The 22,527-nt window shown below is 43.4% G+C and overlaps 1 protein-coding gene and 1 long non-coding RNA gene across 2 annotated transcripts in view; one reads left to right on the forward strand and one right to left on the reverse strand.

Annotated features, from left to right (window-relative positions):
- Positions 1 to 22,527, reverse strand: part of LOC310742625 — a 657,991-nt gene that overhangs the window by 209,044 nt on the left and 426,420 nt on the right. The window lies entirely within an intron of this gene.
- ANTXR2 (ANTXR cell adhesion molecule 2) overlaps positions 1 to 22,527 on the forward strand; it is a 153,648-nt gene that overhangs the window by 63,794 nt on the left and 67,327 nt on the right. The window contains exons 11-15 of the mRNA XM_083571482.1: positions 5,085 to 5,163; positions 7,645 to 7,740; positions 12,929 to 12,973; positions 17,955 to 18,050; positions 21,725 to 21,892. Coding sequence (XP_083427608.1) covers positions 5,085 to 5,163; positions 7,645 to 7,740; positions 12,929 to 12,973; positions 17,955 to 18,050; positions 21,725 to 21,892 — 484 coding nt within the window. The remainder of the gene's footprint in view (positions 1 to 5,084; positions 5,164 to 7,644; positions 7,741 to 12,928; positions 12,974 to 17,954; positions 18,051 to 21,724; positions 21,893 to 22,527) is intronic.

Here is a 22,527-nt window from a genome sequence, read left to right on the forward strand (position 1 = left end):
ACTTGGAACATATAATCTACCGCAGTTTCCCCCCACACACTGGGTCATTCAAAGCTTGCACTTCCACAAGCCTGCTAACAATATCTTGATCTGAGGTGCTTATTTAAATCCCACAAAACATGCCGCAGATACATTTCAAAGAGATCAAAACAAATGAAAGGGTTGCTTGCAGCTCTCAAACATGACGTTTGCAAAGGTGACATGGTTTTTCTTAGGTCTTGAAACACTTATCTATGTGAAGATGATCTGTATGACTTGACTCCGTAGCTCCTAGAACTTCCCTGTCAATCCGGTATCCCTTAATCTTTGCCGCTGCATATCAAAAACCGGAGCTGATACTTGATGTGCTCAATGAGTCTGTTCCCTGAGACATTTGTCAGGCATTTTGGCAGCTGAAGGTTGAGAGGAGGAAAGAGATCCAGTCTGACAGCAGCATCTTTCAGAAACTGGCATCCTGGAGAAGTCAGAATATTGCAGAAATCCAAGAGGAATTTTGCCTTGCGCTTCATTGGCAGCTAACTTTTAAAACCAGGGTGCACCTACGTTATGTCCCAAAGGCAGAATTCCTCTTAAATTTCTGTCATTTGGGAATAATTCAGGTGCAAGTTAAGAGTGAAGTGAAGACCACTTCAAATGTGGGAGTGCTGTAAACAAAAATTGCCCTTTTCCCTTATGGAGTATCCAAGAGCCCATATGGAGTCTTTACATAGGTTCCCTATTGGTAGGAGAAGACAACAGAGGCCAGCCAGAGAATATTGAAAAGCAAAGCAGCTAGTAAGCTTGATCTTTATTGATCGGTGCAACAGGGTGCTCCCCTCACCCTCAGAAAAGAGGAGGAACCCAGAACAATGGTGTGCAAGGCCTTATAAAGACTTTTGAAATTGCCACCCTGTAGATCAAGACCACTCCCAGAAACATCATACATACATCACAGAAGGGGTGTAACCTAAGACCACCCCTCAGGTAACATCATACCTACATCACAAAAAAGGCAGTCTAAAACAGAAAATTTGAATGTTGTTTTTCTCCTGTCGTTGTTTATCTCCTATCTGACAGGTTACTTGACTGGATTTCCTGGGGAGCCTGGTTAGTCTTTTGTAATGATAAATACTTAGTTCCTGGGCCAGGTCACAGGCTCACACCCTATTCATATCTTAAATGTGCCCTTAAGACAGGATTTGTGAGGAAAGAGACAATGGGAGGTTTCCCACTTTGACCTTGCAGAGAAAACATTTGCTCAGTTTAGGAATCAAAATGGTTCCAGGTTGGTCTTCCTGTGCTGATCTATGTACGTGCCTGGTTGGTACGCTTACGAACATTACCATATATCTAAGACCTCAAAATTCCTATCACAGGAGTAAATAAAAGTGGAACTGGATACCAAGGCTAGAGTGCTTAACACTAAAGACTGCCTTGTGTATTATCAGCCCCTTGTAGTTCAAAGTGAAGCGTAAATGGAAACTTGCTGAATCTCCTGTCAAAGCTGGGGAAGTGGAGGACAGCTGATCTATAATCCTCGCCATGTGCTTGGGTTTTCCAGGGTTATTTGAAGAAATGAAAAACCACTTTACTATTTATGTTTCTCCGATGCCTGCCTGCTCTTCACAGAAAGCTTCAACCAGCTATAATTAGTGGTTTTTATGCTGTATGTATGTTGTCAGAGTGGTAATTAGTGTGTTTATTGCCAATCTTGAAATTTTTATGTACATGAGTTAGTACTTCACACAGCTAAATGGTAGTTCGGCACATCCCTGGTCCTCACCGCGGGACCAGAATCTTTAGACCACATGGTATCTCTCTCTCAGATGGGTAAATCATTTTCCATCGAATTCACTGCCAGCATTACAAATACGTGTATTTTTAAAATCTCATATTTTCTAATTCAGGGACCTCATTTCGACTAGTTATTTTTGTCACTTTTATAGCTTCCAGGATAAAACACTGGTTAGGTTCTGTGGTTATGGTTTTCTGTCGATAGTTTTGCACCACTTGGCAAATCAGGCTTTAAGAGTCTTCACTTTGAGTCAAAATAAGTTGCGGACAAAGCAGAACCAGCTGTTCTTGGGCTCTGCCCTTTTTCCCATTGATTCAACACTTTTAAACTGCAAAGGACTTCATGGCTGTTTACCAGGTTCAGTCCTCACAATGGCCCAATGTGGTTATTATTATTTATTTAAATTAGCAAGCTATTATTATCTTTTAGCGTTTAATTGATTTATATAGTGCAAAATGCCCCAGATGGCTTCTAAGCGGTTTACAAAGCATGAAAAAACAATCGCACAAAGTTGTTAAAATATGAAATAATTTAAAGCACGCCATAAATGAAAAATGCAATAAAACAACCCCATTAAAATATTTATAACCCGCTCGTCATTGTTCACAGAAGAGAGAGAAAAGCAACATTAAAATGCGATAAAACTATATTTCATTTAAATAGTGCTTTAAAAAAGGCAAAATACAACAACAGGAGCGCATTAGCCAAGCGAGAGGCACCGTTGATTAATAGCTATGTTTTTACCTTGGGTGCATTTACACGTGGAGAATATGGCATCACTTTTCCTGATTATAATGCTAGCACTTCTTGTTTTTCTTTCATGCTGCTATACCTGTTGTGTTAGGGAACTGTGGCTTTCTGACTGATAGACTGGCGCATCATGCTGAAAAAAAATTCCTAGCAGTGGGTGTGAACTGACAGGGCACTAAACATCAATGCGCATCATTGCTATCTCCCCCTTTCCACTCGTGTGTGCTTCTGTTCCCCCATGATTCCTCCATGAAAACACAACAGAACTTTGTGCTGGCATGCTGTCCAAATTTTGCCAATTTACTACCACAGTTTTGAGTTAAGGGGCCTGCAAATGCCCCCCCCTCCAGCCAAATCAAATACAGTAACCGTGCAAACTTGTGTGCATTCAACTTGCACGCATTTGGCTTTATGCTCATAACAAAAATTTCATTTTTTAAAAAAAGGGGGGGCTGGATTCTGGGGAAAATGACTTTGGAAAATGACTGTATTGTTTTTAACACTCGATTGGGAGCCGCCCAGAGTGGCTGGGGAAACTCAGCCAAATGGGCAGGGTATAAATAATATTTATTTATTTATTTATTTATTATTTGGCAATCCCCCCACCATTGAACCCAATGAGTTTTGACTCTACGCAATATTGGCTTTAGGCGTGATCCCCGGAACGTAACCCCCACCTAACTTGCGGGTTTCCCTTAATACAGAAATAAGTGCTGAACGTGTGCTACATTCTGTTAGTTTCCCCCAAGTGGCTTTTATATCATGTGAAAGCTGAAATATAATGCAGAAATTAACAGTTATGGAAATGCAAGGGAAATAGGATAAACTCGTGTGAAGGTGGCCCTGATCTCAACACCCCATCGGTGTTGGTGCTCCTTGCAGCTGGCTGATCACCACATTCTCTTGAGGGCCAAATAACATTTTCTGCTGAAAGCTTAGCATACAACTACAGTGGTACCTCAGGTTACATACGCTTCAGGTTACATACGCTTCAGGTTACAGACTCCGCTAACCCAGAAATATTACTTCGGGTTCAGAACTTTGCTTCAGGATGAGAACCGAAATTGTGCTCCGGCGGCGCGGCGACAGCAGAGCTGTTCTTAATCCGAGGTACCACTGTACTGTGGTACCTCTGGTTACGTACTTAATTCATTCCGGAGGTCCGTTCTTAACCTGAAACTGTTCTTAACTTGAAGCACCACTTTAGCTAATGGGGTCTCCTGCTGCCACTGTGCCGCCGCTGCACGATTTCTGTTCTCATTCTGAAGCAAAGTTTTTAACCTGAGGTAATATTTCTGGGTTAGTGGAGTCTGTAACCTGAAGCGTATGTAACCCGAGGTATCACTGTATGGGGTCCCAGGCACCTGGGACTATTACTTGGCTTGGATGACTGAATGCAAAACTCCCTGTGCATAGAATAATAGGTAAAGGTAAAGGAACCCTGAACGGTTAAGTCCAGTCAAAAGGGACTATGGGGTTGCGGCGCTCATCTCGCTTTCAGGCCAAGGGAGCCGGCATTTGTCCACAGACAGTTTTCCAGGTCATGTGGCTAGCATGACTAAACTGCTACTGGCATACAGAGGACCGTGAGGAGTGTCAGCGTGCACGGAAACGCTGATTACCTATTTATCTACTTGCACTGGCGTGCTTTCGAACTGCTAGGGTGGCAGGAGCAGGGACTGAGCAACGGGAGCTCACCCCGTCGTGGGGATTTGAACAGCCGACCTTCTGATCGGCAAGCCCAAGAGGCTCAGTGGTTTAGAGGTTTAGCCCGACATGCTGACTTTTTATGTGCATAGATTTGGGAGGCTTCTGTCCCTCCCCTGGGAAAATCTTTTTTTGTGCATTCTTTTTTTTAATAACTTTTTTATTCAAAATTAAAACAAAACATATTATCCAGAAACATATCATCCTTATTTCTCCCCCAATTTTTCCTCCCTCCCCCCACAGAACCCCCCACCCCCTGACTTCCCTCAGTTCCAGTCTTTGATTTCTCTAAAAATGCTGTTTTCTGCATGTTACACAGTTGTATAGATCCTCAAACTATTTAGCTGATTATTATCAATAAAAAGTTTGTGAATGTTTATTCAAAACCAGCCAAGGAGTCCAGTTCGCTTCAAATACTTTGTAAAGGGTTCCCATTCATCTTTCAAGTCACAGTTATCCTTGTTCCGTAGCTTGTATGTCAGTTTTGTCACTTCTGCATAGTCCATCAATTTTTCAATCCCCTGGGAAAATGCTCAACCATGCAATGCCCCATCCCCATTATGGTTTAGTCCTTGGAACACTTTTACCACCTCTGCTGGTTCCATGACTGAGCAGCGATTTGAACTTAGTGCTAATTATTCCCATCCATTTCCACCTACCCATCTTTGCATGGCCCCAAAGCTTTAGATCTGAGCCATTTAGCAAATTGGTAATGTCTGCAAGATCTGGCTCACTTGCTCCCTTCCCTGTTCTGTTTTCACTGAATCTGGCTGGACAACTGAATCCTGTAACAAACAAACTGAGTAAAAACATTTTTGGTGTGTTATTTCCCCCACCTCACTTCTCGTTTCAGAACGATGGAGGTTTCCGTCAGTTTTCACAGAGGACAGTCTCCCATCACCAGTTCTTTGACTATTACCGCAACGAGATGTGTAAGTACATATCCAACAAGAGCCAGGAAACAGGAATACTTGGCTGTTGTTTTTCATTACGGCTGATGTGCTGCTGGTTTTAAATTGCAGTGTCCATATCAAAAGGTTTATATTCCTGGGAATGTACGGTATCTGAATCCAGTCATCCAGATTTGCTCTTCCTTCTTCCAACCTCTCTGCCCCAAGATCAGATCAGGAGTGGAGCAGGTGATTTTGTCCAGACCTGGACTCCATTGATGTCTCTGGGCAGCTCTTTCTTCCACCATGGGAGAGTTCAAAATAGATTCTCAGAATGAACCAAGAAGTGACAAAGAGATGATTCTTTCCATATACTTTACTTTCCCATGTATATGACAAGGCTTTTGAATTGAAAATGATGCTAAAAATTGGGGGTTGTCTTATACACGGATAGTGGGATTGGTTGCTGCCGTGAGCTGGAGTTTGTCAGCGACTATTGGGCATGTTATTGGTGGCTGTGGCAAGGGCTGGTGTTGATTTGCCAACGCTTTTGCGATGCGTACGAGCGGCAGCGTAGGTCTGGCGGGTGTGCGATTTTCGGCATTCCCCTCTAAAAAAGGCTCAGCAACCCTGGGTCACCCCACCCTCCAAATATCAACTATGGACAGTCCTCCCCCCCAAAAGGCTCAGCAACTCTAGGCAATCTCCCCCCATTTTCTCAATTTGGAGTCCCCCAAAATAGGGGGCATCTTATACACAGGGGCCTGTTATACATGGAAAAATATGGTATATTTCTCCCATTCATATTCTCTCTCTCTCTCTGTCCTCTGTTCCAGTCACCCCACCCACCTGCTTGCCCATTTCCCCACCTTTTCACCCCTCAATATTCTGTGCTATCAAGTTATTATGGGGCTGTCAGAGGAGTTGTTGATGTTTTTGCCTCTTTTGCTTCTGCCCTCACATTGAGCATTACCTGGGCATCTGCAAACCTTAGTTTACCTTGAGTCTGCTGCTACCTCCTTTTTGTCTGTGGATGATACAACTTTGGTTACATCAGCAGAAACAGGGGAAGACTTGAAAAGTTCTTATGTACACATGAGGCCCATTTGCTAGGGCTTCCAAAACCACTTCCTGTGGCAAGCCCCTTTGAGAAGCAGCTTGATCACTTAGCGCCCACCCAATGTCCTTGCCATTGGAGAAGGCCATCCAGAGGTTAACGGCAAGCAGAGTTCAGACAGCAGTTTTACCATTATAAAGAGGACTTAATGTTCTGTTCTGGGAAAAGCAAAAGCAAAAACTCCTGCTAGTAGAGAATCCGGTGATTGTAGCAAGAACAAAACAACAATAAATTTTGCAAATTGAATTTATTTTATTTGTCTGCTATACTGAGACCATTTGTTAGCAGAGAGAGTAGGATCAACATTTTTTACAACAGACAGGGAGAAATGGTTACTCTTCAGGAGACTTCAATGCTAGTATTGTTGATCCAATTTTGTTTGTATTTTTTTTCCTTTGCATTGTGAAAAACTGTAAGCAAGAAGTGGGGAAATGGCGTGGGGTGGGGCCGGTGGATTCTTATCTATTTATCTGAATTATCAGGTTGTTTTTTTAAAGATTTAAAAGAGATAGGAATAAAATCAGCAGCCTGATCTTTGGTGAAGCCAACTTACTCATTTGGCATCCTAGCCCTGTATGCTGTTTTCATAAACAGGAAACACATTTGCATATTTTCACTGCCAGAACAGGCAGCAGTTTCAGGAAAATACACTGTTGAAACAAGCAAGTCCTAAATATTGCAGCTGCAGAAGATGTCTTTCTTTCTTTCTTTCTTTCTTTCTTTCTTTCTTTCTTTCTTTCTTTCTTTCTTTCTTTCCTGTGCTGTTAAGATATTCTTTTACTTGCTAAGAGAAAAAAACAATGTAAGGAGAGCAACTGAATTTAGGCTGTCCATAAATTCAGGTACGCTTTATAAACATTAGATAGAAATTTGGAAAATTGAATCTTCAGGGCCAGACAACAAATAAATGAAGAACCTCATTAAGTGTTTTTGTTTGTTTGTTTTTAGTTTAGGGTTGTTGTTTTTCAAAACCACAACAACCCAATTTGGATACCCTTAAGAGTGATGAATGATGAGAACTGTTTTAAAGGTTTGTGCATGTGATCAAAATTCTACTGCATTTCCACCACCTGAAAATGAATGGATTTGCAAATTCCTTTAAGTGTGCAACAGAGATTATGAGCCAATCCAATGCAGTAGGTGATTTACAGTAGAACAGAGATGGAATTTTGCCATTCTTATTGGTACTGTAGGTCATCTGATGTGCCTTGTGAACTGTTTATGTTTTCAGCGTAGTGCAATGCACACACACACATACACACACACTTTTATTCTTTTTGTAAACCACTTTGTGGGTTTTTCCAACAACAACCCAGTGGTATATACATTTTCTGAAATAAATGAATAGTAAATAAAATTCCAGCAAATATAATTATGATCTTTCCTTCTCTTTCCCCCCCCCATAGGCAAATGGCATTATTGCACTTATAGTTATCCTGGTATTGCTGCTGTTGCTGGCGCTTGCCCTCATGTGGTGGTTTTGGCCCCTGTGCTGCAAAATAGTGAGTGAAATAAATCTGCAACATGACATTCTTCCGCCTATGTTATCTTGGTAGCAAATGGTTGACTTCATTGTACCATACACAGTTAGACTGTGGAACTTGCTCCCAGAAAAAGCAGAGACGGCTGCTCTGTGATCCTTGGATGAAGGGTCATATAGAAATCTAATAAATACAAATAATAGATTTAAAAATCCACTATTGCAGGCGGAATGCCTTGTGACTCCCAGTGAATGGTATTCACTGTGGAGAGAGGGCTGTTGCTTTCATGGGGCCTGTCTACAGGCTTCCCACAGACATCTGGTTGCCACTGTGAGATTACTATGCTGGACTATAAGGGCAAGTCTCTCTTTTTCTGCAACTGTTGCATTAGTTGGCAAACAAGCCAGGAGGTCTTCTATTATTGTTTCCTGTTTTGCCTGAACTATGGTTTAGTTCAGCTTCAAACCATGGCTTAATAATACCATGGTCTGCTTCGAAGAAGAGAAGAGTTTGGATTTGATATCCCGCTTTATCACTACCGAAGGAGTCTCAAAGTGGCTAACATTCTCCTTTCCCTTCCTCCCCCACAACAAACACTCTGTGAGGTGAGTGGGGCTGAGAGACTTCAGAGAAGTGTGACTAGCCCAAGGTCACCCAGCAGCTGCATGTGGAGGAGCGGAGACACGAACCCGGTTCACCAGATTACGAGTCTACCACTCTTCACCACTACACCACACTGGCTCAATCACTGGCCAATCAGAAGCTGCGCCTTGGTTTCCAAACGTTTTGGAAGTCGAACGGACTTCCGGAACGGATTCCGTTTGAGTTCTGAGGTGTTGTTGTTGTTGTTTAGTCATTCAGTCGTGTCCGACTCTTTGTGACCCCATAGACCAGAGCACGCCAGGCACTCCTGTCTTCCACTGCCTCCCGCAGTTTGGTCTGACTGTATTATTATTGCTGTTATTGTTGTTATTTAATGAATTTATATACAGAGGTCTCAGGGCGGCTCACAGAATGAAATAAAACCACAAAATATATATTCAACCCAATAACAACCCTCCCCCCCCCAAGACCACATTTTAAAAGGGCATAGGATGTCAATCAAATCAACCAAAGGTCTGGTTAAAAAGGAACATTTTTACCTGGTGCCTAAAGGTGTATAATGAAGGTGCCAGGAGAATTTCCCTGGGGAGAGCTTTCCACAGATGGGGAGTCACCGCAGAGAAGACCCGTTTTCATGTTGCCACCCTCTGGGCAAAGCCTGAAATTAAGGCTACTGGAAAATTTCCTGGTTTGTTTGTTTGCTCGGTCACGTGAACAGGGGCACAGAAGGGCTGGGACCATAAGACGCTTTCACATTTCAACATAATGAGACAGTATATAATTGTCCAAATGTGACCGCAGTCTCCAAGCCACACCTCACATCTTCCCAACTGTAATACAGTGGACGCTCAGGTTGCGAATGTGATCCATGCGGAATGCACATTCGCAATCCACAGCATTCGCAACCCGCGTCTGTGCGTCTGCGCAGGCGTGGGTTGTGAGTCGGTGCTTCTGCGCATGCGCAAAGTGCAATTTAGCGCTTCTGCGCATGCGCGACTGCTGAAACCTGGAAGTAACCCATTCCAGTACTTCCAGGTTTCGGCAGTCTGCAACCAGAAAAAATGCAACCTGAAGCGGATGCAACATGAGGTGTGACTGTATGTGGATTGCAGGATTGTTGCAAAGAATGGGTGAGGCAGTTTGCTTGGAGCCCTTTGGACACTGAAAAAGTGCCATATAATAGTATTAACAGGTTTTTGTTTTTGTTTGGGTAAGACTGTAGGAAGTTGCTTTCATAGCAAATCAGACCATACTGGCTGGTCGTGACTCTTGTGGTTTGCAAACTACGCAGAGATACTAGGGATTGAACCATGGGACTTATTGTATGCAAAGCAAGTGCTGTTCTACCGAGCGACCTTAAGCATCTTTCATTCCTCCTGTATTCTTTTTTTTTTGTATCTGTGTCCCAAGATGAGCCTTGAGGGCCGGTGGGAATAAGGCTCGCATTCTATTTCAGCAACTGAAACTGATTTGCTTAAGGCACCTCTTTATTTATCCCATGTCTACAGCCTTGCCGGTTAGCTCAGTTGGTTAGAGCATGGTGCTGAAAATGCCGAGGTCACGGGTTTGATCCCCGTATGGTTGCATATTCCTGCATTTCGGGGGGTTGGACTAGATAACCCATACATTAATATATATTTAATTCTTTATCTAAAAAAGAGAGCATAATATATTACATTCCTATGATTCTATCTTAAAAATAAAAAATACTGTAGGGCTAGAACAACAACAACAACAAAAGGACGTTGAAGGGGAAATATGCTGCCCTTCCTCTTCCCATTCAGCTTTCTTTTTGGCAGTCGCCAGTTGGCATCTAGCATGTCAGATGAATTGGGCATGCTGTTTAATTTTTGGCAGGAGCCATTTGAAAGCCTCCCCCACCCCACTTGATCTACAGTCCATGCACACAACCAGGTTGTTGGTTTTTCTTTTTTTACTTCTTTCTCTCCTTTCCCCCCCCCCATCCATCCCCACCTTTTTTTTTTTTTAAAAAAGGAGTTTACTGTTGACAGTTCTTTCACTCTTCTCTGAATGTTAGAACATATGACTGCATCAAGCTGGCTCTGGGCTCTGGCGCTGACATTTCTTAATGCCCACCTCGTTCAAACATTTGAAAAGTGTTAATGAGCAGATCAAAGGGACTGTTGCCTGAAGCAACTCGTTTTTAAATAAAAAAATAAAATACATTTATAGTTTTTTTAATTAAAAGAGAGAGAGAGAGAGAGAAAGAAAGAAAGAAAGAAAGAAGGAAGGAAGGAAGGAAAGAAGGAAGGAAGGAAGGAAGGAAGGAAGGAAGGAAGGAAGGAAAGAAAGAAAGAAAGAAAGAAAGAAAGAAAGAAAGAAAGAAATCAGCTGCCCTCCAAAATAGTCGCCTTAATTTTTTTTTCTTTTTCTTTTCGCGGCTAAATAAAATACGAAGCAGGCCGTTTCTGACAACGATGATAATATAACCAGACTCAAATAAAATTGGAGAAGACTCAAAAGTCTGCATATGGTAAATAAACTTGAGTCTCCTGGGCCCTTGGGATGGTATTTAAGAAATCTGAATTAAACAGAAATGCTGGCCGCCTTGCAATATTATGTCTTTTAACATCTGCAAGTTCTCAGGCTGCAGAAGTTGCCTACGCCCCCCCTCCCCCACGATAAGGATGCTCATCTTTATTTTGAAAGGAAAGATCAATCAAATTAATTTGTGGGCAGGATGCTTGTATTTTGACATGTGACTGTGCGCAAAGTACACAGGTTACCTGATTCCGTTTGATGCAGGTCTGCTGACACAGCTAAGAACACTCCTCCTGCAGAGGAGATTGCAAAAGAACCTTGTCCCAAGCACACTGAGCTGTGCTTTATAGAAGAAAAACTTGAGTACCATTTTTATTCATGCACTTATTAACAAATTTACAGAACTAATAATAATAATAATAATAATAATAATAATAATAATAATAATAATAATAATAATTATTTATTTATACCCCGCCCATCTGGCTGGGCTTCCCCAGCCACTCTGGGCGGCTTCCCAAAAAATATTAAAATACTGTAATACACCAAACATTAAAAGCTTCCCTAAACAGGGCTGCCTTCAGATGTCTTCTAAAAGTCTGGTAGTTGTTGTTCTCTTTGACATCTGGTGGGACAGCATTCCACAGGGAGGGTGCCACTACCGAGAAGGCCCTCTGCCTGGTTCCCTGTAACTTAGCTTCTTGCAGTGAGGGAACCGCCAGAAGGCCCTCAGCGCTGGACCTCAGTGTCCGGGCAGAATGATGGGGGTGGAGACGCTCCTTCAGATATACTGGACCGAGGCTGTTTAGGGCTTTAAAGGTCAACACCAACACTTTGATACGCTCTCTTTCTTCCACTATTGGCCTGCAAGGTAGTGTGGTCTGACCAAGGCAGAATTGATCTGGATGTTATACTTCTGTTGATGCAGCCTAGAACACAATTAGTTTTTTTTTTTTTTTTTTGCTTCTTCACACTGCTGACTCGTGTTTACCTTGTAGTCCACTAAGACCCCCAGGTACTTTTAACATGTGCTGCTAGCGTCAGTTGTCCCCCGCTCCCATCTTATTTTTGTGCATCTCGTTCTTCCTGCCTAACTGCAGAACCTGACATTTGTCCCTATTGAAATTATTTTTGTTCATTTGGGCCCAGGTCTCCAATCTGTTAAGGTCATTCTGAATCCCGATTCTGCCTTCTGCGGCATTAGCAACCCCTCCCGGTTCGGTGTCATCTGCAGAATTGATGAGCATCCCCTCAATTCCTTCATCCAAGTCGTTTATGAAGATGTTAAACAGCAGCAGGCCCAGGACAGAATCCTGCGGCACCCCACTTTCCACTTTCCCCCCAGGATAACAAAGAACCATGAATGGGTACTCTTTGGGTTTGGTCAGTCAAACTGCCTACAAATCCACCTAACAGTTACCGACATTTTATCAGCTTCTTCACAAAAATGTAATACCATTACATGTCTTTAGGCGCTAAGCAAAAACCTTCCTCTTTACCCAGGCCTTCAGCCATTGAATTATCTATGGGCTGTTAAAGGTGGGGAGGGGGAAGGAATAATCATTACCGTTATTTTTATTATTATGCTGTCTATTACCGTGCTTTGTTTTATGTCTTTATTATTATGCTCCGTAAAAATACATTTTAATGTTATACACTGCCCTGAGGTCTTTTCATAAAGGGCAATTTGTGTATGCATGTATTTGTATCTATCTATAGCTATATCTATACACATATAGTCAAACCTCTGTTGTCGAACAGCTCCGTTTTCGAATGTTTTGGCTCCCAAATGCCAAAAACCCAGAAGTAAACGCTATGGTTCCCGAACTTTTTTGGAACTCGAATGTCCAATGCGGCTTCTGTTTTGAGTTTTCCTATTGAATTGAGGCTTCCGCTTTCAGGTTTCGAACGTTTCGGAAGTCGAATGGTCTTCCGGAATGGATTACAATCTAAAACTGAGGTTCCACTGTATATATGTTTGTGTGTGTATAAAAATCTCTGTATCAGAGAATTTGAAGCCAGGTTATCCTGTTACTATGCAAGTCTCAATGATCTTTGCCTTTTATCTTTTATCCTCTGTTCCACTCCCCCCTCCCCAAATTAGGTCATCAAGGACCCTCCTCCCCCTCCACCACCAGCTCCAGTAGAGGTAAGTTCTGAAAGTGCTTCGGAGGTTGGTTACTGCAGACACATTTTTCTGTCTTGGAGCCAGTGACTCAGAAATGTAAATAAGCAAAGCTGGAGATACTTGCCCATTTCTTATCCCAGGTGGTACCTTTTCCTGCTCTCTTCCAGAATCACCTGGTTATGTAGATAGGAATTGAGGTGAGGGGTGGGGTACAGAAACATGGAACATGATGACATCATGAGTTGGATAGGTGGTCCTACACATTATGAAAGGAAGGCAGATACAGTGGTATCTCTGGTTGTGAACTGGATCCGTTCTGGAGGCCCGTTCGCAACATGAAAAAAGCACAACCCGCAGCGGCGCATCTGTGCATGCGTGGGTTGCGATTCGCCGCTTCTGCGCATGTGTGTGACGTCATTTTGCACTTCTGGGCATGTGTGAGTGGCGAAACCTGGAAGTAACCCTTTCTGGTACTTCTGGGTCACCACGGGACATAACCTGAAAGAATGTAACATGAAGCAAATGTAACATGAGGTATGACTGTAATTCAGGGATGCCATTTCCAATTAAAACTCTGTTTCGAGTCCAGTGTATATATCTGCCTTAAGAGGGTATCATTTATTGTACAGTGGTACCTCGGGTTACAAGCACCTCGGGTACAAACACTTAGGGTTACAGACTCCACTAACCCAGAAATAATACCTTGGGTTAAGAACTTTACCTCAGGATGAGAACAGAAATCATGCTCCAGCAGCGCGGCGGCACCGGGAGGCCCCATTAGCTAAAGTGGTATCTCAGATTAAGAACAGTTTCAGGTTAAGAACGGACCTCCGGAACGAATCAAGTTCGTAACCAGAGGCACCACTGTATTGGGTTATTACCTTCATGAAGGAGAATCCCGTGATGAGGGCTTTGAGCTAGACAGAATACTGCTTCTTTCATTCATTTCATTTCTTAAATTTATATAAAACGATAAGTTCTAAATAAACAACGAATTGCAAATGATAACGGAAGGCAGTTTACGATATGTAACACAAATGTCACTACGTAACGTGATATCTGTATGGCATCAAAATCAAAACAATGATAGAAATGTAGTTATGTAATAAAATATGGTTTCTCTGAATGACATGAAAAATAAGGTTGGGGAGAGGGAAATCAGAAACAGGATGTCTAAAATACAGAAACAGTGCACAGGTACACAACATTCTCTCAAAGGTAGCTCTTAATCCTGGCCACACAGAAAATGACAGGCCCTCCCAGCTCACACCCTTTCCTCTCCCGGTCTTTCACTTTGAGTGAACTTCAGTTCCCTGAATCTCACTCAGGGCCCTTCCACTTTCCGTTATACAGTTTCATGTGGTTTCTGCCCTTGGCTCCCAATGGTGTCCCAGAATTGGAGGCAACAGAGGGGTAATTCCCTCTAGTATCTGCCCCTTCAAGGTGACTCCCACTAGCAAGTCACCTGGCAGACTGCTTACCCATTTTCTCTCCCCCACCCTGAAAAAACCCCCCAAACATTTTGCCTGAAGAAGCTTGATTCTACCTTTTTTTTCAGCGTGATAGTGGTTATGGCGACCCCTGTTGTTATTTGGGGTATTTTAGAAACATGTTTAATCATATACCACCCCAGTTTAAGTCCTGGTAGTCAAACGAGTAGCAATAAACAAAGCAAATATTGGCAGTCGAGTGTAGGGCGACATTCCTGTATATGTGGCGTACTCCATTAGACAGATTGGTTCCCCAGAAGTACATAGGTAAAGGGCCTGTGTTGCTGAAATGGGAATTGGGGTGTAATAGACACTTCAAAATGCATTGCGCTGCAAATTGATTTTCCTTGCACATAACCAGAATCTCAGCTTTATGTGTTCTGTGGATGAAGGCACTGGGAAGGAGGGAGGGGGGAAATTGCTTTCTGATTCAGAGAAGATCTTATTCACGCTTTCCCCTGCTCCCCCAGAAGCAGAGCTTTAAACACGGAAGCATCTTCTGATCATATCAAATATCTCAGATGTGTGTGTATATATATATATATATATATATATATATATATATATATATATATATATTTACTTAAGTGCTCTCTTCAATAAAAGCTTATTTCCAAGTTGCACTGTGTACATCAGTTATGCATCCACCCAGTCAGTATATTTTAAGATGCTCTGAAACAGAAAGGATAGTACATACTTCTGGGGCAATCCTAACCAAGTCTACTTGGACAGGCTTCCTCAAACTCGGCCTGCCAGATGTTTTTGGCCTACAAGTCCCATGATCCCTAGCTAGCAGGACCAGTGGTCAGGGATGATGGGAATTGTAGTCTCAAAACATCTGGAGGGCCGAGGCTGAGGAAGCCTGTACTTGGAACTAAGTCCTATTGAATTCAGTAGGACTTACAAGCAGGGTTACGGTTGCAACCTTAAATTACTTTAAGGTAATAGCATTTCTTTCTTTATTTCGTAAAATCCGGATACAGTGGTACCTCGGGTTACATATTGTCAGGGACTCAGGAGCAGGAGCTCTGGGGAGAGAGGAAATGGAGAGCGAAGGGGAAGAATCCGAGGGCAGCATAGGGGAGTATGACAGTGGCCCGAGAGATTCCATGAGCTTCTCCAGCGAATCAGAAGATTCCCAGAAGGGGGCGCCTATGGTCAGGGCAAGGGGGGGTCCCAGGGGGGACGCACCAGAAACAAGGAGACAGAGGGGAACCCCAAAGCAGCAGTGGGGGATTGGGACCAGTCTCCCCACCAGAGCGTAGTGGGGGCGGAAGAGTCACATGTGTCAGGGCCAGCGTCTCCTCCAGCGGGGAGAGAGAGTGAGTCAGGGCTGACCACGCCTCCAACGGAGGGGAGGTCAGTTGCAGCTAGCCTCCCCAGAGGGGGAAGCAGTGACAGCAGCAGCAGTGAAACGGTCAGGAGGAAAGTTACCGGCTGGGCGCGTGCGCCAAGTTCAAATGTACAGGCGCGGGGAACAGCAGGAGACCCGGATGGGGAACCAGCTCCTAAAGCCCGCTGGAGGGAGGGGGAAGGCTCAGGGGACTCAGCGTCAGAAGAGGCTAGAAAGGGCGAGACCCCAACGGCCAGGCGCAACCAGAGGCGGAAGGAACTGAGGAAGAGGTGGAGTAAGGCTAGAATCTTAAATTGGTGTCAGGGGGGAGGAGACTCAGACGGAGCATCAGCGGTCTAACAGTTGAGACGTAGAGCTGCGCGCTGCGGCTCTGGAAGTGAAACTGAACTTCAATAAAGACTTTTGTACTTAACAAAGAAGCAGCGTTGGTCCTTTGTGAGCTGGGACCTTGGGCAGCCCTGACACATATGCTTCAGGTTACATACACTTCAGGTTACAGACTCAGCTAACCCAGAAATAGTGCTTCAGGTTAAGAACTTTGCTTCAGGATAAGAACAGAAACCGGGCTCCGGCGGCGTGGCAGCAGCAGGAGGCCCCATTAGCTAAGTGGTGCTTCAGGTTAAGAACAGTTTCAGATTAAGAACGGACCTCTGGAACGAATTAAGTACTTAACCTGAGGTACCACTGTACCACTTGATAGCAAAACAAAAGAAACCCTCAAACGTGGTTTACAAAGAGAGTAAAACAATAAAATTATCCGTTGAAACAACTATTAAGAACATTTTTAAAAATGAAATAAACTAAAAAGAGATTAAAGCATATATACATTGACATCCTGCAGGTCTGGGTAGGCTTCTCTAACCAAAAATGTTTTTCGAAAGTGCTGTAAAGAGTATGGTGAAGGTGCCTGCCTGATTTCAATAGGGAGGGAGTTCCAAAGTGCAGGTGCTGCGACCTGAAAATATAGATTTTTTACAAATGTGAAACAGGTATTATGTATCACTTGTGACAGTGCCAGTTATGCAGATCAAAGTGGTAGATCTTGGGGGTAAGGCCATCTCCCAAATAAATTAGTCCCAAATTGCCAAGGGTTTGTGTCACACTGCGTGGAGGAAAAAACTTTAAACACGTAGCAGAGCTCCCCCAAAATAGACCAGAGGCAATTGTATTTCATCCAGCAGAGCTTTACTGATACTCAAGGCAAATGAGCATAATGGTCACAAATCCAATACATTCATGATTGGCATAGTCCATAAGAAATCCAGTTGCAGCAGACTCAACTGAAACTTAACAAGAATTTATAATAAGACTAAACCTTAACACTATAGCATACGGAACACCACACTAGAACAAAGAGAAAGGAAGAGAAAGTGAGTGAAACCCAGGCTCCTCCTGGCTTGACGATTATATGACCTTGACAGAAAGATAACAGAACCAGTTTAAACCAGTTGTACAGTCATACCTTGGGTTACAGACGCTTCAGGTTGTGTTTTTTCGGGTTGTGGACTGCCAAAACCCGGAAGTACCAGAATGGGTTACTTCTGGGTTTTGGCGGTCGTGCATGCGCAGAAGTGCTAAATCGTGCATTGCGCATGCACAGAAGCGCCGAATTGCAACCAGCACGTGCGCAGGTGTGGGTTGCGACCGTGCATCCCACACGGATCACGTTCACAAGCCGAGCTTCCACTGTACTCAGCTTCCCAGAAGGAATAACCCAAACATCAGAAACCTTCTGCCTGTTTCTTTCATGCAGAAAGACACTTTCCAGAACACTCTTGAATTAATCAGAATAGGAAAGAGCTCTACACATCAGATCAATGCTTTCTGTGCTAAGAAATGCAAACTGACACTTTTACATACTAATAGTAACACCTGATTCCCTAGTTTAGGGTTCAGGCATAATACTAAACTGTGGTTAATTGAAATCAGAAAGTTCTGAGCTCATCCTTGCAAGCATTCTGGGTGAAGGAAGGGGGAGAGAAAGGCTGGGTTTGGTCAACCCAAAGGAGACAATCCATCATCTTCTATTTTCATTAGATCCCTTTCTTCAGAAAAGGCCAATAGCAAGTTGGTTGGAACAGACCTCTAACCTAAGAGCAATTTGTTTCCCTTTTAAACAAACACCTCCCCTTCAAATCTCTTTTGGGTTTTTCCCCAGGAAGAAGAAGAAGACCCCTTGCCTAACAAGAAATGGCCAACCGTGGATGCTTCCTACTATGGCGGGCGAGGAGTTGGAGGAATTAAAAGAATGGAGGTTTGTTTTGTCGAGCCTTGAGTCGCTGCCGCTCGAGATGCAAAGCTGTGAGGCGCTAGTGGTGTCTCTCGGCTTTGCCTCCGGTGCTGGCAACTGTGCGCTGTGTCACGTGTTACCATGATAAGCCAGGAAAATGGAAGTGCTGCTCTCTTCCCCTGTGGCTCTCCAACAAAGGGGGAAATGTGTAGGAGAGAGGGGCCAGAGGAGGAGAGAGGGGCTAGAGGAGGACAGAGGGGCTGGAGGAGGAGAGAGGGGCCGGAGGAGGAGAGAGGGGCTAGAGGAGGAGAGAGGGGCTAGAGCCCTCTTACTGGAGCCACTCAGAGTAGACAATACTGATCTCAATGGACGCAGTATGATGGAGACTCCTGTGTTCCTGTGCAACTGACCCTCCTTGCTGCTCTTCTTTGTGGCCTCCTACTTGGGACCGGGAGAGACATCACCTTGCCAACAAAGGTCCGTATAGTTAAAGCTATGGTTTTCCCAGTAGTGATGTATGGAAGTGAGAGCTGGACCATAAAGAAGGCTGATCGCCAAAGAATTGATGCTTTTGAATTATGGTGCTGGAGGAGACTCTTGAGAGTCCCATGGACTGCAAGAAGATCAAACCTATCCATTCTGAAGGAAAACAGCCCTGAGTGCTCACTGGAAGGACAGATCCTGAAGCTGAGGCTCCAATAATTTGGCCACCTCATGAGAAGAGAAGACTCCCTGGAAAAGACCCTGATGTTGGGAAAGATGGAGGGCACAAGGAGAAGGGGACGAAAGAGGACGAGATGGTTGGACAGTGTTCTCGAAGCTACCAGCATGAGTTTGACCAAACTGTGGGAGGCAGTGGAAGACAGGAGTGCCTGGCGTGCTCTGGTCCACGGGGTCACGAAGAGTCAGACACGACTAAACGATTAAACAACAACAACAACTTGGGACAGGACAGGGATAGGGAACCTGTGCTCCACACCAGGGGTCGTTGGGTGATGGCTCTCCTCACCATTGGCCATGGTGACTGGGGCTGACAGGAGGTGGAGTCCTACAACATAATGCAGGTGTCGGAAGCCAGCCAGCAGTAAATTGCATGGAGTAAGTGAACTCTTTATTAGAAAAACAGGATCTGCCAGGGATGTCAGGCCTAACGTGCACAGCAACTATTTTTCAGTAGCCCCACTATTGCTGCCACTCTGTTCCAGTCTCACCCATGTAAGCTGCAGTAATGCCAGGAGTCAGGAGAGTGGCTCTGCCCCACCCTATTGGATGCTACTGGAGGGCACTAGATTGGCAAAGTCTGGACCAAAGCCTGAATCTTGTGTTGGTTCCAGCAAGGCTCTTCTTGCAGCTCAAAGAAATTTTATGTGTTATTTTTTGAGCTCTGTAGATCATGGTTGCTTTGACCTCTCTCACGCGATCTGGTACCTGATTTGATGTCAAGTTGGGTTTTTAAAGTTAAAATGGGCTTCTTTTTAATATTTTAATTTTTTAGAAAGCCTCCCTCAGTTGACTAATTTTTAATTCTAGCCAGATTGACTTCCCCTGATGTCAGACCTCTTGGAATTTCCGCCTTTAAGTTTATTCATAGGGCAGTTTTAGGCATCTCTCCACAGAATTAGGGAAGAACTGATTTCATCGGTTTCATTTCTTCAGGGCTTTGAAAAAGAGAGAGAGAGAGGCTTGTTTCTACAACTGAATGCAGAAAAGAAGAAGAGAACAAGTCTTTTCAAGACATGTTACAATCCTTTTGGAAAAAATTACAGTGTGGCATCAGTATTCTCATCTGCAGACCATGTGTATCAGAAGCTCCTATTGTTCCACAGCTGGCGCAGTGTAGTGGTTAAAAACATGATCTGCATTGGTGGAAGAAGACTGGAAGAAATTTAAAGACTATCTTCAGAAATACTGTAAAATTAATGAATGTTAAAATGATGTTGGATTGAAAATAAGTGGCATTAGCAACAAAGTTAATAAGAATATGCAAAAATGAATTGATAATGGATGAAAATATAGAGTTATAATATGTTAAGATACAGAGTTAAGATAAACGAAAGAGGGTAAGGATTTGCTGATTTGATTATTTAAATGGGAATACAAAAAGGGGAGGTGTGAGGAGGCCAAGGAAATAAGTTACAAAAAACGGATTTGTTTTTAATTCTTATTTAGCTATTTGTCTTTGTATTTTGTATTTTTATTTCTTTTTTTCTTTTTCATGTATTTGTCTATGTTCTTTTTTTGTATCTTTTTCTTTTTTTTTATAATATTTTTATTTTTTCCATATAAACACAACATACATAAACATACAAAGACAAAAACAGAACAAAAAACATGTATCATTTCATATCCTAATTTCTTATACCTTTCTTCCCCGACTTCCTCATGCCTCCCTTTTCTGTATTCCAAATTCTTATCGATTGTTCAGCAAATCTTCCCTTATTTTAATTTAAATTTAGACTAATCTTCCTTATTCTCCTTGTCTTAACCATAGCTAATAGTAACCATTTACTTTCCAGTCCAGCATCATTCTAACTTTCATTAATTTTGTAATATTTCTTTAAATAGTCTTTAAATTTTTTCCATTCTTCTTGTGATCTTTTTCTTTTTATATGACCTTTTTTCATTTTGTAAAGTTATGTTTTTGTAAAACTTCAATAAATATCTTTAAAAAATAAAAATAAAAACATGATCTGCAAATCCCATGAACTCATAGGAGGAGGTGGTCTGGCTTAGGCAAAGCACTGTCTCTTAGCCACAGGCCCAAATCTATTTTATGTGGATGATCATGTGGGCTGATGGTCCAGTGCTGCAGCATCTGGAATGCAATGGGATTCACTTCTGAGTAGATATACCTGGGGTTATTCTGTAACTTAGAGCTTAATGGAGAATTATACTTGAATCAGTACATTTGTTTTTGCAACTGTAAGGTTCCAATTTGCATGTGGCTTAGCATGAATGGGAACGCGGGTGGCGCCGTGGGTTAAACCACAAAGCCTAGGACTTGCCGATCAGAAGGTCGCGGTTCGAATCCCTGCGACGGAGTGAGCTCCCATTGCTTGGTCCCTGCTCCTGCCAACCTAGCAGTTTGAAAGCACGTCAAAGTGCAAGTAGATAAATAGGTACCACTCTGGTGGGAAGGTAAGCGGCGTTTCCGTGCACTGCTCTGCTTCGCCAGAAGTGGCTTAGTCATGCTGGCCACATGACCCGGAAGCTGTACGCCGGCTCCCTTGGCCAGTAAAGTGAGATGAGCGCCGCAACCCCAGAGTCGGCCGTGACTGGACCTAATGGTCAGGGGTCCCTTTACCCTTTACCTTTACCTTAGCATGAATGAACAAACATCAGGTTCATGAACTGAAGATTGCCATAGTTCCTTCCTTGGTTCTGCTGCTGCTCCATCAAGGGCGAAGCCACAGTTTGGCTTAAGGTTATGTTTGAACCCAAGTGTGTGTAACCAAGGTTTGTTCTTGCTTTACCACTTGGGAGAGACAAACCATAAGCCCAGGTTTGGATGTAATGCTAAGCCCAAGCATGGTTTAGCCCTGGCAGTTCTGCAGGACCAGGGGAGGGGTCCATGATCTTTGGTCTGGGAGTCCACCTGCGTGCTGGTTTGCAGTGAGCCAAGGCCACCTTGACCACTGGCTTGAGCACCGTGTGTCCCTACACAAGACAAATTTGAGAACGGGTCTTGCTTTCTGCAGGTTCGCTGGGGCGATAAAGGTTCGACCGAAGAAGGCGCCCGACTAGAGAAAGCCAAAAACGCTGTGGTGACAATCCCTGAGGAACCGGATGAGCCATTTCAGCCTAGACCTCCGAGACCCAAGCCTACCTCACTGCCTGCTCAGGAAAAGTGGTACACGCCTATTAAGGTACACACTGGATCTTTTGTCATTGAAAGCAGTCTTTGCTTTGTAGTTGTATGGTGGGGCAACTCAGGGCTGAGCAGCTGGGAAGCCAGGAGAAACCAAGCCCCTATTTATACCAATTTAAGACCACTGGGGGAAACAGCATTGGCAGTGGGTTGCTGGGAGGGTAGTGGAAGCCCCAGCCTGTCATGGCACTGCAGTGTGCACACAAAGGGACATCTGGAGTTTTAGGAGCCTTGATTCTTGAACCAGGCCTCCTTCAGATTAGCTCATATCAAGGGATAGGGCATGATCCTATCAAGGTGCATAGAGCCAACTAGATATCTCATGGGAGAGGGATGGGGGACTTTTATTTATTTATTTATTTATTTATTTATTCATTTTTACAAACATCAAATTCAAAATCCATATTCCTTTTCTAACATAAGCCTATTACATAGATTACCTAAATTAAAATATATCTAATGGCTCTAGGCTTCCCTTTGCTGTATGTAAATACAACACAATTCACAAATTATATTATAAATGATATTTATAGGTTCCCATATATCCCCCACTCGCTTCACCCATGTGTGATCTCAATATCTTCCATCTTGTTGTGTTGTTATAATTTAATAATTATTCAGTTGATTCTATTA

The sequence above is a fragment of the Podarcis filfolensis genome, assembly GCF_964270895.1.
Source record: "Podarcis filfolensis genome assembly, chromosome: 9".
Classification (NCBI taxonomy): Eukaryota; Metazoa; Chordata; class Lepidosauria; order Squamata; family Lacertidae; genus Podarcis; species Podarcis filfolensis.